General features: G+C 40.6%; 1 protein-coding gene across 3 annotated transcripts in view; it reads right to left on the reverse strand.

Moving 5' to 3' along the window:
• The window catches only part of TAF4B (TATA-box binding protein associated factor 4b), an 81620-nt gene that overhangs the window by 18798 nt on the left and 45357 nt on the right, over positions 1–17465 (reverse strand). For all 3 annotated transcript variants that reach the window (XR_008464990.1, XR_008464991.1, XM_054192342.1), the window contains exons 12-13: positions 13273–13398; positions 12163–12219 (exon numbers count right to left, since the gene is read on the reverse strand). Coding sequence is in view for 1 of the 3 variants with exons in the window: in XM_054192342.1 (XP_054048317.1) it covers positions 12163–12219; positions 13273–13398 (183 nt within the window). In the remaining 2 variants the exon portion in view is untranslated. The remainder of the gene's footprint in view (positions 1–12162; positions 12220–13272; positions 13399–17465) is intronic.

Here is a 17465-nt window from a genome sequence, read left to right on the forward strand (position 1 = left end):
GAACTCAGCACTCAACATTGCCACTCTGAAACATCTTATTATCCAGCTGAACAGGATGCTGCCAGTTCACTGATATTCTCTCTTTCCCAGTACATATTTTAATCTTCAGGCATATCTGAAGCAAGTTAAGAGATACACTGCATATATTTATTTTCACTCTCCTCCAAAAACTGTTCAACACAAAGAAACCCTTAAGAAGAAAAACTACCTGTGTTAGGTAAACTTGGGATGGGAGAGAAGCCCATAGTCAAGAGGATTTAAAAAAAAAAAAAGTTTTTTCTCTCTGTATTTTGAGGTACATACTACTTCATTCTATTCGGCAACTATAGACACCAGCTGCTCTAGAGCTCAACCCAGTCAAGTCTAATAGATTTACTAGCTTTGATTGGCCACCTTGCTAATGCAACCACACTGCTTTGCTTTCAGACGCACCAGCTGCCCATCTTAGAGCACGGGTGGAGGGGAGCGCGCTTGCTCTCTGTGGAGAAGGAAGCTTTTCTATTTATTCGGGTTGAGTTTGTCCTTAAACACAAACTTCTAGGTTTGATGTCAGTCCTTAAATGATCTGACATGCAACTAGAACAGCTCCTTAGCCCATGCTCTTCCCCACTCCCAGGACTTAAAAGATCTGTTTGGATGGGAATTCTCCACATTCATGCATGTCCATGTCTTCAAAGAAAGTACAGCCGTGTCATGGTAGCAAAGCAACCAACTCTGCTCCCCTCCCTCAAATCATTAAACTCAACCCCTACCTCAACCCCGCAAATCATTAAAAAAAAAATTAATTGGAATTCCTCATTCAGTCAGTACAGGTATTTTGCTTATTAAGCTTGCAATATATTATGTTTTTGCTTGCTTTTCAGCTCTCAAATATCCTACTTGGAAAAGAAAAATTCAGCTGGCTAAGAAATGAGCTTGTAGCACCTACACAGCGTTACTACGCCACTTGCTACTACTTCAGTAAGAACCCACAATAAAAAAACCCAACCAAACAAGCACATACCATATGGTTGGGTGGGGGGCTTTTTTTTTGTTGTTGTTCAGAGTTTGGTTTTTTTGGGGGATTGGCTTTTAGGGTTTGTTTTTTGGGTGTTTTGTTTGGTTTTTTTTGCAAGTCTGTAATTTTACTTCAGAACGGTAGACTCATTCTTACTTTAGTGATGCTGGCAGCTTCACATCAAGTATTGCAGCCAGCTAAGCTATTTAAAGAAAAACAATTCCTAAAAGGACATCCTGCCCTGTAAGACTCAAACTATACACATGCTCAAGATTTTTCAACAGAAACCAGGAATGCAAGACTTTGACATAGATATGTTGAGCGTAGTTGGGGTTTTATTTTGGTTTTTTTTGAAGACGAGACAAATGATTCAGTTATGAAAACACCACCATTTGCAAGTCAGCTTTGATCACACCACGTAGGCTTTTCCTTACAGGAATAGAGGAGTAGTACTTCAACACCAGATACCATCATTCACTTACCACACACACTATTCTTGCTTTTGTGTGCAGCGTAAACATTTATAACTGTCTTTATCAGAACTACTTCAGTTCTGAATTGGTTTTTTTTTTTATTGTCTTTTTCAAAGTATATAGTATTGCTTTCAGGAATATTTTAGAGACTGTAAGGTTTGAAGTCCCTTAAACTTGAAAACTACAGTTCTGCAATTGTATGACATTACTCCAGCTGGCCTACTTGCACAAGATGCTTAAGATAAACTCCCCTTTAATCTCAGTCTTAAATATGTATATTTATATTCAGGAACACATTGCAACCTATCAGGAATGGGGTGAAATCAGACTAAGTCTGAAGAAGTTAACTCGAAACTTCACAAACTCTGTGAAACACAGAGGCTTAGAAACTATTTTTATGTGATGTCTTCGTCACTCCCTGGATTAATTGGGAACAATAAAATGCTGAGATTCTTTGGGAGAGGCATATGCTGACTTCCAGCCCCAGCTGCCCAGGCCTCCAATAGCTGAAGCCACCCTCACTTACAGGCAGCTACGGAGCATCCACGTAGAAGTACACCTTCCTGCTACCAATGTAGTTCAGTCGTCACCGTGGCTGCATGTCCACCACAGTCTTCTTGCCGTGAGAAGAGACATTACAACATGCCATGCACATGGCATCCCTTTGGGGACCGATTAAATTCCAAAAGGCTCCAGGGGCAAAAAAAAGCAGAAGGGGAAAGATAATTTGCTTTACTTTTAAGAATCATTACACTTAAAATGAAAAATTATTTTTTAAGACCATTAAGCCTAAAACAAAAAAGAAAACAAAAGCCTTTATTAGCCTAACCTTGTGCTTCTGTCCCTGTAATTCATTAGAAAACATATCCCGCCGTCTCCCTCAACCCTACAAAACACATACAAACCAGCTTCACTACAGCAAACATGTCAAAAATGGGCAGCTGCTGAACATTTGGTCACTGTCTTGACGCAGCATTGCAATAAGACCCCCACTCCTCTCTCTTTACAGCTGATGTTGACGGGGAGCCATAGTAAAGACCAAGGACAAGAGGCAGAGCCATGAATTACATACCGAGGGGCTTTGAGTTGGCATCAGCATGAGGTGGAGGGGACTAGGTGGGTTGAGTGCCTCTTGGTGGAATACCAGGATGCTGAGAAGCGGGGAGTGCCTGGGCACCATCGCTCGTTTACCCCATGCAATTCAAGCTGAGAAAGCATGCGGTTGACACAAGACGCCCTGCAGGAGTGAGCACTGCTGCTGGAGGGCAGTGCTGGCAGAAAACCCACCCGTACAAAGGATGAGATGACACTTGATGGATGGTATGAAAAAGATGCGCTTTATAGAAACAGAATCAATGCATCTTTGACCACACAGTTCCCAAGACAATGCCAGAAACATAGGTCCCTACCATCACCCATTTTCCCCAACACATTTTCTACCTCGTAACCAGTCAAAGGATTTTTCAAATCAGGCAGTATCTCACCAGGGCTTTGGAGCAAAAGAAAAAAAGGATATCATAGTCTTGTTGCATTCTAGACATCTCGGGGATTTTTCTGAGAACCATAATTAAGACAAATGAATTTAAACACTCAATCTCCATAATGGACTCAACAGATCCCCATTAAGCAATGCGGGCAGGCATCCAAATTACCCTGCTGAAGCCAGAAAATCATCTTTTCATCAAGTTTTGTTCCATTAAAAAGTGTGAGATTAAATGTCCAAACATTGTGTGAGCAGTTAAAAGCACAGGATAAGGAGAAGACAGGCAGATAACATCAAGGGATACCCGAGGATACTGGCTGAGTAACTACTGCCAGATTTTCTTAAACATGATTAGGAAAGAGCAAGAGGCAACTATGTTGAGTCAAATCTTTCTTTAACAGACAGTTTTGTAGCACACAAGTTAGGGCAGAAAGATCACTGCAGCAAGTGAAAGACAGTAAGAGTAGTATATGCACTTTATTAAAATATAACATAGGGAAGCTGCATCTAGTGTTGCGTCCTTTCTAGGGGCCAGTTTTACTATAACTGGTGTCTCTGACTAAAAAAGGATACAAACAGGACCTGTGATACCCAGGTCTGTATCTTGAAAACAGATGATTTTTCTCCCTTGAAGAGAGAAGTATGTAATGGCAATTCAAGAGGAGCAGGGTCAACTTGTGCCATATGCTGGACCCACAAACTAGCGGGTTTCCCCTCAACCCGACCTACTTCATCTGCTGGAGGATGCTGCTGTTCCATCACGACACAGGAGTCCAACACATGTTCTGTTCAAAATTCATTCCTCAAGAAGGGCATTGAGAGGGGACAATCTCCAGGCAAGCGGCAAATGAATGTTCATGCTCCTTCTCCCCCCTTTCCGATTTTTACATATGCTAAGAATTGCAGTACAAAGAGTTCTAAAAACCTGTGTATAAAGATCAAATTGCTATGAAAACGTCTCAGAACTTGTAAAATAGTCTTTGTTGCTGCTGGCCTTTTTAATAATAAAAATAGGGTTTAAAGTCTGGTCTTGCAGCAAGCAGGAATCTCTAGGGTGACACAATAACCATTTTAGTTAATCTGACCTGCAGCACAAATCAAGAAGTAAGGTATGTTTTAAAGTCCTCCCTTGTAGTGAAATGGCATTTGCAGCATGGCTGTAATCACACAAAATGAAAGGTTTTAAAATTGACCTCTCTGTTCTTCACTCAATCCTCTACTGAGAAAAAGATTTCTTCTCCTGCTCACAGAATTCTCTCTCACTTACGTCTCATACTCCGCATTTCAGACAATATGCAAAATCTATTTTTACTACTATACCAATGACATTTTTGTGGCATTTTAATATTAAAAATTAAATTTCAAGTTGCATAAGGAGACAAGAAGTACTTCAGCTATGAGATGCTGAGATTTTTTTAAAGCAATACTGCAAGTTGGTTTTAAACCCTTCCAGTTACGAAGTAGAGATCTGGTTGTTAGCATTACCAGAGCTCCGATAATTCAAGTTATGCAAATCTTGCAAGATTTTCCCTAAACACTGCAAAGAAGAATCCTTCAAACACAACTGAAGAAAGGAAAAAGCATACCGTAGTACAAACAAAAACTAATTCACACCAGCTAATCCATGGTGTGTACAGCAGCAGGTGGCTGTATTACCCAAGAGGGGTAAACGGAAGAGCCACCTAACTGAGCACACGTTCACCTTCAAAAAGGAGGAATGAAACCCCTCACGGCTGGTCACAAAGTACCCACAAAAGCAGAACAGGGTATTTGGTATAAGCTTTCATAGACAATAAAGCACATGAAACTTTTACTCTCTAGATCCTCAAGGACAGTTTTACCAGGGAAGACTTCTCTAAAGGTAGAGACAAGAAATTAAGCACCTGTGTTAGGCAGGGCTCACAGAGCTCTAACAGGTCTGAGGTTAAAGAAAAGCCAAACAGGTGACACTTGTCCACCACGATGCTGGCAGATGACACGCGTCTCAAGAAATTCATACCACTGCCCACTCCTGCAGGAGCTTCAAATATGTAAAGTACTAGGAAATAAATAAAGAGAGAATTCTTTTCTCCACATCTTAGATTTAAGTGCTAGGAACTTATGTTTAGAAAAAAAACCAAACACCCAAAATAGTCTTGGCAATGCAATAACAAATAAATACAGCCGTACGGATGTAAATGAGTTCAGAAGAAATGCTGGTAAGACAGATGGGGAAGCTAAACACCAGAATTCTGGACTTGGTTACAGTTAATATAAGGGCAAGTCTAACAAGCATAAAATACCGGGTTTAATATCAAGAAAAAAGTGGGGATGTCTCCACATATGACATTGTAGGCTGACAGAGTATGGGACAGATTAAATAAATATTTAAAGTAACAGAAGAACTGGCAGGAAAGGAAACCAGGGAAGGCTGAAGACAAGTTAATGTATGCCTAAGGGTTATGTGTGCTACCCAGCAATAAGTACATCAGGAGTAATAAAAGCACTAAAGCAGATGAACAAGAATTTGTATAAGACTTGCGGGGCGGGAAAAATAGCAATGAATACAAGCATATAAAAGAGACAGAAGCCCCCGATTCTTTCAGGTTCCACAATAAACAAATTACACAATCAATTAACGAATATTAAAATTCAAAAAGTCAAAGCAACCGTTTACTTTTTTGTAGCTTGCATCAGTGAAAAAGGAACCTGAACATCCACATGGGTCCTCGCTATTGCCCTTTACTGTACATTTTTAAAGAACTGAATGTTGAGGTATCTTTTAAGTGGGGCCACTTATCCCACTGAACTGACTTTTCTTTCGTGTTTCTATCCATTCTTTATTCTGACCATCTTTTTCAAAGTTTCACTGGGTTTCATTGTGTCCTCCATTTAGCGCTGAGGAAGTTTTCTACTGCTCCCAGTTGCTTCTCCCTTCATTGTCTTTCGGAAGAAAAGAACTCCAATTTTTTCCGCATTCCCTTAAAGCATTTTAAGGAACTTGTGACGAAAATGAAAAATAAACCTTAAAAATCTGTTTTCAATCCCAAGCCTCTCGCACTGGTTGTCATAAAGCTCAATGAGCATTACTGCCTCCAGCCTCTACCTTTTCTATACAAAATTTTCTGCCCTACAGGTTGAATGCGGCTGAATAGCAGACTCCTCATAGGGGGACATTCTCTGAGGAAAACTGACATTTGAAGGCTGCATATTTAAACATTTATCATCCTCTCCTCTTGCCTATAATGCAATTTCTCTTCTTGCAATTGCTGCCTTTCAAACTGTTTTAATTAGCCATACAATTAGTTTCCACTGACTTTTCCCTTCGTTGTAATTTAGATTTAACAGCAGAAAGGCAGAATAGCATGCACTGGTTTGATATGAAGTCCTAACTTGTAATAGGGCTGTATGTAATACTGTAGGTTTCTTTCAGGTAAATATTCCACATACATGCTTCAGTGGTAGAACAGCCCCTACCGTGGCTGTGTCCCCCAAGACCAGGTGCCTTGTTGTCTAGAACTAAAGGGGGCAATAAGATATTTTGGAGAACAACAGAAATTTTTTCTAGGATAGCCATGAAGTAACCTACCCATAGGAAAAAAAAAAAAAATCCTTCAGTTGATATTTGACATTCTTTAATAGATAAACAACTAGGTCCCCACAGAATCGAAGAAAAAAGTCCAAGGTGCGGTGACTTAAGACTCCTAATTTTGCCCTTTCTTGTTAAGAATTACCCAAGTGTGGAGCATGTATTTCCTTTTACGAGGTTTTTGTTTTGTTTAACAATTATTGATGCATGTCTGTGTAGTCTAGAACACCTGGAGCATGCCTTTTCTCCTGTGCAGCCTCATCAGCTTGCCTTACTTGGAGGCCCAGAGAAGTTCCTGGGTGTCAAGTATCCAGCACCAAGCTCTCTTTATGTGTGTTTTCAGATACAGCCCAGGCTACTTTTGTTGCACGGCCAAGAAAAGGCTAGAGCACAGCACACCAATGCAATATATTCTGTAGTTTTTGTTTCAGATGCTATCGTGTGTGAGAAGACTGCTCAGTGACCACAAGCAGACCTGCATTATCACAACAGGACAGTGTCCAGCCCTTGCAAGACATTACTTTAAAACCAATTACAGTTCTTCCAAACACATGATATTTTGAATGATTTTCAGCTGCTGTAACACTGCATATCCATTCAGTCACTCTTGAGGTCTCAAAGCTAGAGAACGTTTAAGACCCATCTTCCACCTGCAGGTTTCTCCATCTCATCGTACAGTCCACCCAACACTCGTTCTTGGCACAGAACTCTGGCTCTCCATTATCATCTTTTTGTTGTACTTTTAGTCCTAAAATTTCCTCTATTAGCAAGTTTTTAATCCAAGGCCATACTTTCAGCTGGTTACATGTCCATTATATAGTCTCTCAGAAACCTAGAAAAGGCTACTTGAAAATCCAAGAACAGGCTTAATGGAGTTTGGGGTGAGGGGGGCTTTTTTTTTTTTCCCCACTAGATACAGTTGCTATCATCTTCCAGCCAGATGGTTTCAGGGTATCTGACACAGTATCTCAGTTGCTCTTTTCTTATGCTCCTTCAAAACACCAAGATGAATGCCACATAAACAGGGTATTGATTAATTCTTCAGTTTGCTCAATATTCTAACGCTTTGCAGGATTTCCATCCCTGACTTTCTGTAAGACTCGTAACACACCACATCTCTGATGACAGCCCTTTGCTATTTGTAGGGCTACACTGCAGGTAACAAAATTTATATCTGTTTAATAATCATGCTTTTTTTTTTTTTTCCAAACCATGGAGAAGCAGGTAAGAAACACTACAGAACAATAAAGATAATATAAATCAGATAATTAAGCAGAAGCTCTCCGAATGTCACTAAAGGCTCATAAAAAGTCAATTGATCGCGATGAGATCTTATTTTGCTCGCAGCATCTTGTTTGCTTTTTTGAGAGGTTATGGTTAACTAGGGAGCTACCTTGTCCCCTGACACAAGAGTGGTCTTAAAGAATTTGAACCATTAGGTCCAGAAGACTAAATACAGAAGCAGCACAAGAGGGGTGCGTATGTGGGGAAAGAGTAAAAGAACAGCTTGAAAATGTGGGTTGGAGACATTAGGGAGAGCAGCAGACAAAGAATCAGGTTACAGTTACTTGTAATCTGAGAATGAGAGAGAAAATAAGGGAGTCAGGATGGACACATGAAAGGGAAAAAAAAAAGGTGATATTTGAAAAAAGATGCTACGAACAACTAAATTTCAGTCATTACTATATAGCACCCAGGAACTCACTGGAATCATGCAGCAACTTTTCCCCCCCCATCCCCAATGTTTTTGATAGGGTTTGTTTTGTCTCTACAAAAAAACCTAGGGTTTACTATTTTCCTCCCAGTCAGTTTATGCTAAAGGTATTGAATTTTCTCAGCATCCCATCTGCTGCTGTCTTGTGACATCCGTGTCAAAATCATAACAGTAAAATGCACAAGTGCGTCAAACAGCCAGGAACAAGGGACTGGGAAGACCCGTGCAGTGCTAAGTGAAGGGAGCTGCTGGAAGAGCAAGGAACGGGGCAGGCAAGTCTGCTGTCCATCAGGTGCTTGCTCCACACGTTCCTTCCCCTAGTTCAAGATGCAGCTGCTCACCTTTATCCACCGACAGACGCTGCAAGGGGCCACAAGGTAAGAGCAGAGATGAAGGCAGGTACTACGGAGTAAGCAAAGAAGCTGTCCGTATGTGCTCAACCCCAGGCAGCAGTCTTGCACACATACAATCTGAAAGATTTGCCCAGCCTCAGCCTTAAGCTTCCTGAAGCCATACTGCAAGCACACTCATTTTTGAGGATGAGAGACAGAAGTACAAAAGATCAGGGTTTATGGTTTAAATTTACAGTACACACTGCTTAATACTGACATTTTTACAGGTCTTCTGGGATGCACTGTTCATATGGCGTGCTTGCGCATTTGACAGCATCCTACACCTACTCAATTTAAGTAAGCTCATTTCAGAAAAGGGATGAAGCCAGAGATAAACTATAAATACAGCTACAAAAATTGCACCAACTGAACATTTTCTTTGTAACTGGAAGCATAGTTGAAAGTAGAACAGGAAATAGCAGAAAGCACCTAAAAAAAGTTATGGTTTAAAAGGTCCTCACATCAGGGACAATGCAAGGACTGTATCCTCTCAGGTTGAAGCGGCAGATAAGGCTGAATGAAAAGCAGCGGTAATTTACCCAGACTTCAGGAATGTCACTATACAAAGAGCTGGCCCATGAGGTGAACAAGGACAAAATTCTTGAGCGCACAAAGGAGCGGCTTGGGGCAAGCCTTGCAGCTGTCTCAGAAGGAATGTGCGCTTTCTGTAGGTATTAAAATCTGCTGAAACAGGTGAAAGAGGGAAGTAAATAAAGACTTAATTCACGGCAAGCTGCATAGACTAAGAATATAGGAAAGTAAATGACTTAGCATAGGCGAAGTTTGAGGCAATAGGTCATGCAAAGAGGGATGAAAAGGTCACAGCAATTATGTATAGCCTTTTGGATAAAAGAATCCACTGCCGAGTCTCTGGATGTACTTCCAGCAATGTTAAGATGTTGCCTCCAGCTGCTGGATGACAGCACATCCTGGATTTATAAGTATTCATTGTTAGGATGTACACTCCGCATTTTGGGAAACATTGCTTTAGAACATGCTCCAGTGTTATTACCCCACACCCTCTCCCTTCTCCAGGGGGTCACCATCAACACATAAAAGACAGCTTTTAGGAAGGAAGGCCCATATTCATTCTTAAAGAACGTTAAGGGGATCAGATCAGGCTTTCCTGTGGATACTCAACCAGAGTGGCCTGAAAAGGATTTGATTCCAGCTGACAGAGGTATCAAAATTCCCCGAGTGTGGTTTCTTAGGAGCAGGCTACGCTCACAATACAAGACAGACAGACAATGGTAAGCCTTTTCAGGCTTTCATCCCAGTATACACCATGCTTCTGTGTTACCAGTTTCAGCCTTGGGATATTTGTTGATATTTATTTTGCTCTTATTCCAGCTCTACTCACATTTGCATTTTTTAATGCATATATGTGCTGACCATTTATGTCCGAACTGTCAATAAAGTGCAAAAACTGACCAGCTGCATTTGGGCTCATTTCCACTTGAGACTCCAGTCTCGCAGATAAGAAAGCATCCCTGGCACAGGAGATGGGTTTCCCATGCGGCACATGATGCCTGGAGAAGTTCCGTCTGCCTCATTCTCTGAAGAACAAAGCAGCAGGACAAAGGGCAAGGCAATACCAACACAAAGATCTGTGTTGTCCCACAATGCATATCTGCCTCCTCTTCTTTTGGTGAAGCAGTTGGAGACGGTCACTCTGGGAACAGCACAGCATGGAGAAACATGCAGGACAAGCGCAACAAAGAATGTGTTAGTCTGGCACAAGATAAGATGCACTGGAGGAGATGAACTCAAGCACTTAGTAGAACACCAGGCGCTGAACTTAGATGCCTTCTCCGCTCTGTTGGCTCCTTTTTTGTACACCTATATGTCACTTTTTAAAAAAGATCTCATAAACAATACCAACCAAACTAAAAAAAGACCCAAAACACATACCTAGCTTCTTACTGTTAAAAATATCCAGATCACAGAATACTTTTCCAAGATCCTACACATTATTGTTCAAAGGAAAACAGAAAAGAAACTGCATGAATGAATCACTTGGCAGTGTTTTATTAAGAGAAAGAACCTCTAGAAACGACCAGATGATGCAGAGGTAAAGCCACCTACAAAACAAGACAAATTAGCATCACCCACTGATTGTTGATGCTGGTGGCACTACAGGCAAACTGGGAAGGGCTTTAGGGCAACTTTGTACTCACAGATTGTAAGCATAAAGAAGGAGTTATAAGCAGAAAGAAAGAATTAAGAGACAGATAGTAAAGCAAGTTCCTTCTCTGTCCTCTTATTTTACAAATTTCTTCTACTACGGTGCAAATCCAGAGCATTGATTCTAATACTATTTTACTGGATTTCCATTTGTTTTGCCTGGGCTCCTACATTAATCCAAACAATAAGGGCCTTTAAAGCATTCATAAATAACCTGCTGCTGCTGCTGCTGGCACCTAGGAGCCAAGTGCAGCAATGTTAAGCAACAACAAATTTCATAGTTCAAGAGGCACAGTTAAGGAAAAAGGTTGCTCAGAAAATCACTCTCATTTAGCACAAAGATCCTTAAAAATTGCATGAAATCAGTCAAGTAACTATAGAAACCAATTTCTTCAGCTCTGTATCACACGTCTCACACCTCAATTGTCTTTATTATCGTCTGCTGTCAGATCCTTAATCAGAAATGTGAACAGGCTTGATGATTTATTCAGCAGGGAAAAGAATCTGTAGGTCAAGTGAAAAATTTCACACACACATACACACGCACACACATCTTCAACCTTAGGTACTTTCATTTCATTCTGTTCCCAGTAGCTCTGGGGGCAACTCCAGTGAGATCCAATATTAAGGCTCAATTAAAATAAGCTCCAATTAGTGGAGCTTTTTTCTCTCAGGCTAGAAAAGTCAGGAAATGGATATTGGGAAATGTAAAAAGTCAGCTACTGAGAGGAGGCTGCAGACATAAATGAACTTATTTGTTGATTTCTACAGTTGCTATGCAGAGGCCTCTGGGAGTAAAAGCTTAACCAGTCTAAGCTATAAACTAAAACCCCTGCAGCTAAACATGAACTGTGTGAAACAAGGGCTCCATTCCAGAACAGAAAACTGCTGGGCCCAGAAAATTAAAAGCCAGAGGCGTTTTCCATTTAAAACTAAATCCCAGTACCGCCTCCCAGCCAAAGAATTATAAGCAGTATCAGATTTACAAAACGAACAATTACCCTGGAAAAATGTAGCCTATTGTACAGTCCCAGATGCTAAATCTCAAAGTTTCTTTTTTTTTTTTTTTTCTAATCCCACATTATATTCCTACGAAGCGTACTGCTGCCCGTTTACAAAGGACCGTTTCTAGACAGGACTGAAACTACAAAAATAAAATGTTAAAAAAGAGAGCTCATAATTCATTGACCTCATTTGAAGCACTGCCCTTGCCTGTGGCAGTTCCTGTCCTTCCCCAAGGCCTCTGCAAATGGTATGCAGCAGCAAAATAAACCCTGACCTAATTGCCAGGACAGGGCTGCCAACCTTCCCTCAACACACAAAGGCAAGCATGGTAACAGGAAAGTCCTACCTCTTTCACTTTCTGCTTTAACTGCAGTTGCTCTGGATCATCTTTACTGGAACGGCTCTACCAAAGGAAGAGGAAAAAGATTGAATAGAAATTACTGGCATCCAAACAGCATCGTATCCGTTAAATATTTAATAAATGACAATTTTCTCTGGTGATTGAAAGATTTAGCTCCAGGGGTGAATGCCTCAATCCAGACTGGCTTCCCTCCCCCTCCACGCACACACGCACAACCCCCCTCCTCATCTGGGCCGGCTGCCTCTGCTCTAGCCTGAAGCAAGATTAAGCTGAAAATGATGCTAACGCTGTCAGTCAGGTCCAGTCTAGGCATGATGTTGTTCATGTCAGCAGCAGACACTTAAAAAGGACAGGAAGTATAGAAAAGAAAGGGAGTCGTACTCGTGTAAGTACAACACGATTCTTTCAAGTCTAGATTAGATTTTCACCCATGGGGCTCCAGAATTCAGTTTAAAACAAAACCAAAAAACCCCAACAAACAGAAGATGATCAAGTCACATCTGATGGAGCAACATCTACTGATTTTCCTTTCTTTTGTTTGTTGTTTTTTTTTTTTTTTTCCCCTTCCATTCTTGAGGGGAGGGAAGGGGGAAGATGGGTACTTATTCTGTTCTAGCAGGGGTTTGCAGATGCAAGGGTACCAGCTCCAAGGCTAGCCCTCTGATCTGACTACAGAAAAATACATCTGGCAGGGTGGTGGATCTCACCAGGCTCCAGCTTGAACAAGCACAACTAAACCGTATTTTCAAACCGTGCCATACACGGAAATATGGAGAAAGACACACCACTTTTACAGCCAGAAATAGAGCCAGGATGGACATTTACAGCTATGTGAATACTTCTTTCATTTCATTTTGGCTGGTAGGAATAATCTCAAAAGAAGTTCACCCCACCACACATCTGAAAGGACTCCTGGTATTTGTTTTTTTTTTTTAACAAATGTAAAAAGCTAAAATCCTCTTCTGTATAGCCTAGGCTATCCTAAACATTATGGATTTCCAGTTACAGGCTTAATGGTTACATTTAAAGCAGAAATAGGAGAAACCTGAAGATGTTCACCAGTCTAAGGGACAACCCTACTTGTGAAGTTCTTACCTTGACTGCTCGAAGCAACATTTCACGTTCCTCTTCAGCCTTTCTCTGCTTTTCTAGGTGATCAAGCTTTTCAAGAAATTTCAGCTGTGCTCTGGTGTCACTAGATACGATGTACCTATCACTCCCCTGGAAAGAGAAGTTTGTTATAGACAAGCAAACTTTCATATACACCACTAGAGCTAATAAACCCAATGGGATCAATCTGGAAAGAACACCACTATTTTTTCAAAGCTGAAAAATGCAGGCTGTTTTAGAAAAGACTTCAGGTGGTAGACAGTCATCATCACATCTCCTCTCCACTGAAGCATGTTCCCTGGCATCTCTGACTAGTAAGACGCTATTGAACAAGTGACATGAACAACATCTAGTCTATATTGACTACAACACCAACAAAGTCTTTAAGTCTACAATTTTGTTTTGAACAGCAATTCTGCATGTTTACTGGATATGTACAAGACTGTCTTCTGGACAGGTTAAGAGGAAAAAAAAAACTAAAAAAAAACTCAAAAAAAAACGCAAAGCAGCAGAACATGTTATCCTTCCCCCTTTAAATAAATTTTAAATTTTAATTTAAATTTAATTTAAAAATTAAAATTTAAATTTAAATTTTAAATTTTAAACTAAAATGGTGAAGAAAAAACAAAATTTGACATTTTAAGTTTCTAGTCGTTAGTGTTCTAGTTTCAGCCATTTAATCCAGAATTTGAAAATAAGTGTCACCTGGTATTTCCAAAAAAGAGGTTTTATGGAGTGGAGAACTAGTTATAATGAATCTTGGGGGTAGGGAAAGTGACATAAATGATATATGGTTTATTATAGCTTTAGGAATACATATTTTTGCCTCAGTGGATGCTCTCAAGTCATAGGACTTGAATAGTTTATGTTGAAAGGTGACCTGTGGAAGTCATCTGGTCCAGTCCCCTGTGCAAAGCTGAGCCAATGAGTACTAATGAATAGTTCCAACAGTAACTGGACATGCATGCATTGAAACAAGACCATGGTCCCTTTGGTCTAAAAAATAACAATCAGTAGTTTCTTTTTCATACTATTTTTGCCCTCACTAAAAAGCCTGAGTTTAGTTTTATTTTAGAGAGGAAAGAAGGCAGAGAAAGGAAAGATTTAAGATGTGGTCAACTTGCAATGAAGAGCTTGTTTTTACCATTCCGCTCTTCCAAAGACACGCCATTTAAGCTACACGTTGGCCAGAGGGCAGTAGGCAAAAGAAAGCAGGGAGCCCATTCTGGATAAGGCACATCTGTGCTACCTGTTTGTACCGCTTTTTAATGCGCATCTTAGAGTCATCATCTTTCTCTGTTACTTTGTGAACTTATCTTTTCCTGAGAAATTTACCCTTGGGCTTTTACCAGCCCAACACACCATATACTTTCAGCAACCCTTCTTTCTACCCTACCCCAATCTCACGCTTTAATGAAGCAACCTTGACACACAACTGTTCTTGAATAAGCACAGCATGTTTTACAACTATATTTTAAGCAAGGGCGTATTTTAAGTATATGGACTATCAGTGACTTCAGTTGCTAAAGTCTTAGTTTTCAAACACACTATACTCTGACTCTTCTTCCACACCCAGTCATATACTTTTAAAAGCTGGGAAGAAAGTAAAAGTCTTCTTGTAGGGCACCATTGTCTCCCAGTCTGAATTCTCACAATCCAGCCAGAGCATGGAATCAATCCTTCTTCTGGTATTAAGTTGGGTCCTTTTCAATGAGCCACCACATAGCCATGTATCACCAACTTGTGGCTTGGACCACACCATGCACTGCAACCAAGGAGACTTTCTTTCCAAAGCAGAGTCTGTGGCTCTGTAAAGATGTTCAACAAACCTTTCCCCCCTCTTCTGTTACTGAGATTTCTTTTATATTGCTCCCCACAAAACCATAACACTACTTTGAGTCAGTACAGCTTGTTTTCAAGTAGCAGTTTATAATAATACACCACCATGTCCCTTTAAAAGGCACAAAGAAGAAAGCCATATTACCAGAGTATTATTTTTAGCAGAGTTTAGAAGTGTTTTGCTTTGGAATGCCCAAAGTTGGAGTTAGGTACTTATATTTTTAAAGCCAAATCCAAGACCCTATGCCAGTTAGGAATGCAAGCCTCTCAACCAGAAGCACCCCAATGTACTAACATGAGCTTATATGGGACAAGAAACGGGTGCATTCATAACAGTATTTCATCTCATCAACAAAACTAAAGTTACGAGTGTAATTGAGAACAGAATTTAACTTAGTGATACATAAAGCACGTAACCACTATACACAGTGAGGTTAGATTTGTATGTGCCAAAGCTGAACTTGTATATCTGACAGTTAAAACATCATTTTTATTTTAACTGAGCTAAATTTAACTGCAGTTCACTTGCTATCTTGAAAGAAGCTATTGTTTCCACACAACAATAGCACATTAGTGCATCTATACAACCTTATTATGAAATTCATTCCTCCACACTTTTTTTTCCTTCAGAAGAAATGCACATAGTTAAGACTTCTCCACAGATGTGCTCCAAAGCACAGCCAATTCCTACCAAAATTTTTACGTTAGGTTTGCACATATTTGAAACATGCAGCACTGAAGCAAAGCGTTCACAGGTATGTCTTTAGTGAGAAGAGAGCTGGCAACAAATTCAAGAGCAGTTATACACCTTTGTCTGCGATTTGCAGCCCCCTTCCCAGACTGTCACATACCTCTAAGTGAATCTGAAACCTGACTAAGGCACTTGAGGTTTAGCCATACAGGAATGTATTGCATGTCCAGGGGCACAAAGGAAAAACCCACATACAGGGAAGCTGCACTCCAGTCCACCAGGAAAGAAGTTGGAAGAATCCTACAAAGACCAGTTCTCCCACAAAATCTGAACAGTTCAAGTTGTGTTGAACAGCTTTGCTGAGGACAGAGCAGGAATGCAGGCAGTTGCAGAGACTCGGCTACTAGGTGGGAACTTAGGCTTCGGCATTTCATAGTCAACTCCTAAACCAAGTTAATAACAAAAAGGCTTCTGGTAAGTTACTCCTGTGCTCTGCAGTTTGATGGCAGCACGGTGTGGGTAGGAGGCTGGCTGTTTTCACATCTAGGAGTGATCACTCCATTACATTCAGAGCTTACCCCTCAAATCAATGCAGCTGCCACGCCATATTGCCCTACAGATAGTGCAGTTCAGGGTTGCAGTGCACTGTTACTGCAGTACATAGGGAAAATGTTTTCATGGCGCAATGTTCACAGCACAGCACCGTACCATACCTCTCCAAGCCACGTTCTCGTGGGCTCCAAACACAGGAGCATGGCAGTCATCTCATGCTGTGCTGAATCCACCCACATTAAAAACATTTTTTTAATCACTGTACTGTTTAGTTGCCATTATTAATTCTGGCCTTGGGTATCATATTACGTCGCATGCATACTCTTATACCTCAGCAGTTCTACAGATTGTAGGAGGGAAGCAGCCGAAGAACCAAACCCACTACCTAAATGCCTTTATGGTCTTACTGAGGGTCTATAAAGGCACTGCAACAAGAGCCGCAGCACAAAGAGCAGCTTACAACAATCTGAAAGGCTATTTCTACTTCAGATAAAGAGACCACCACGATAGTTTTATCCTAATTAAGCCAGTAACTTCCAGTTACATACTTTTTTTTTTATTATTTCTTAAATTTATCAAAACAAGGGCAAAAATTGGCAGGTCTACATGGTGGCATGGTATGAAGGTTTTACCCTGAACAACTCTCTCTGCAGGGCTATCTATCAGATATAAGCTGCAAGGCATGAGCTGAGCAAACTGGGAAGAAGAGTTTTCTGAGTATGATCCCATGAATTATTGGCTTTTTACACCAACTTCTACGCTAACGATAGTTACCTTGGTTTCACCACACCTATCCCTGTTACTGTCCGTCTTTTTGTAATGAAGACAGGCCAATGCAAAGCTTTACAGGGCAACTGCCCAATCCTCTTCGAAAGGCTCTTGATAATTCTCTGAAATGCATGGATTGCACGTTGCACACGTTGCACCTATTGATAGCCTAAGAGGAAAAGAGGACTGGGGCAAGCACTGGGGCAGATGGAATACCGGACTGTGTAAATATATATATATATATAAAAATATATATATATAATTTATAAAAATGCATAACAGGGCTCCAAAACCCTGTAGGGTTCTGTTCTTGAACTTAAGTTTCTAA

The sequence above is a fragment of the Rissa tridactyla genome, chromosome 2 (assembly GCF_028500815.1).
Source record: "Rissa tridactyla isolate bRisTri1 chromosome 2, bRisTri1.patW.cur.20221130, whole genome shotgun sequence".
Lineage (NCBI taxonomy): Eukaryota > Metazoa > Chordata > Aves > Charadriiformes > Laridae > Rissa > Rissa tridactyla.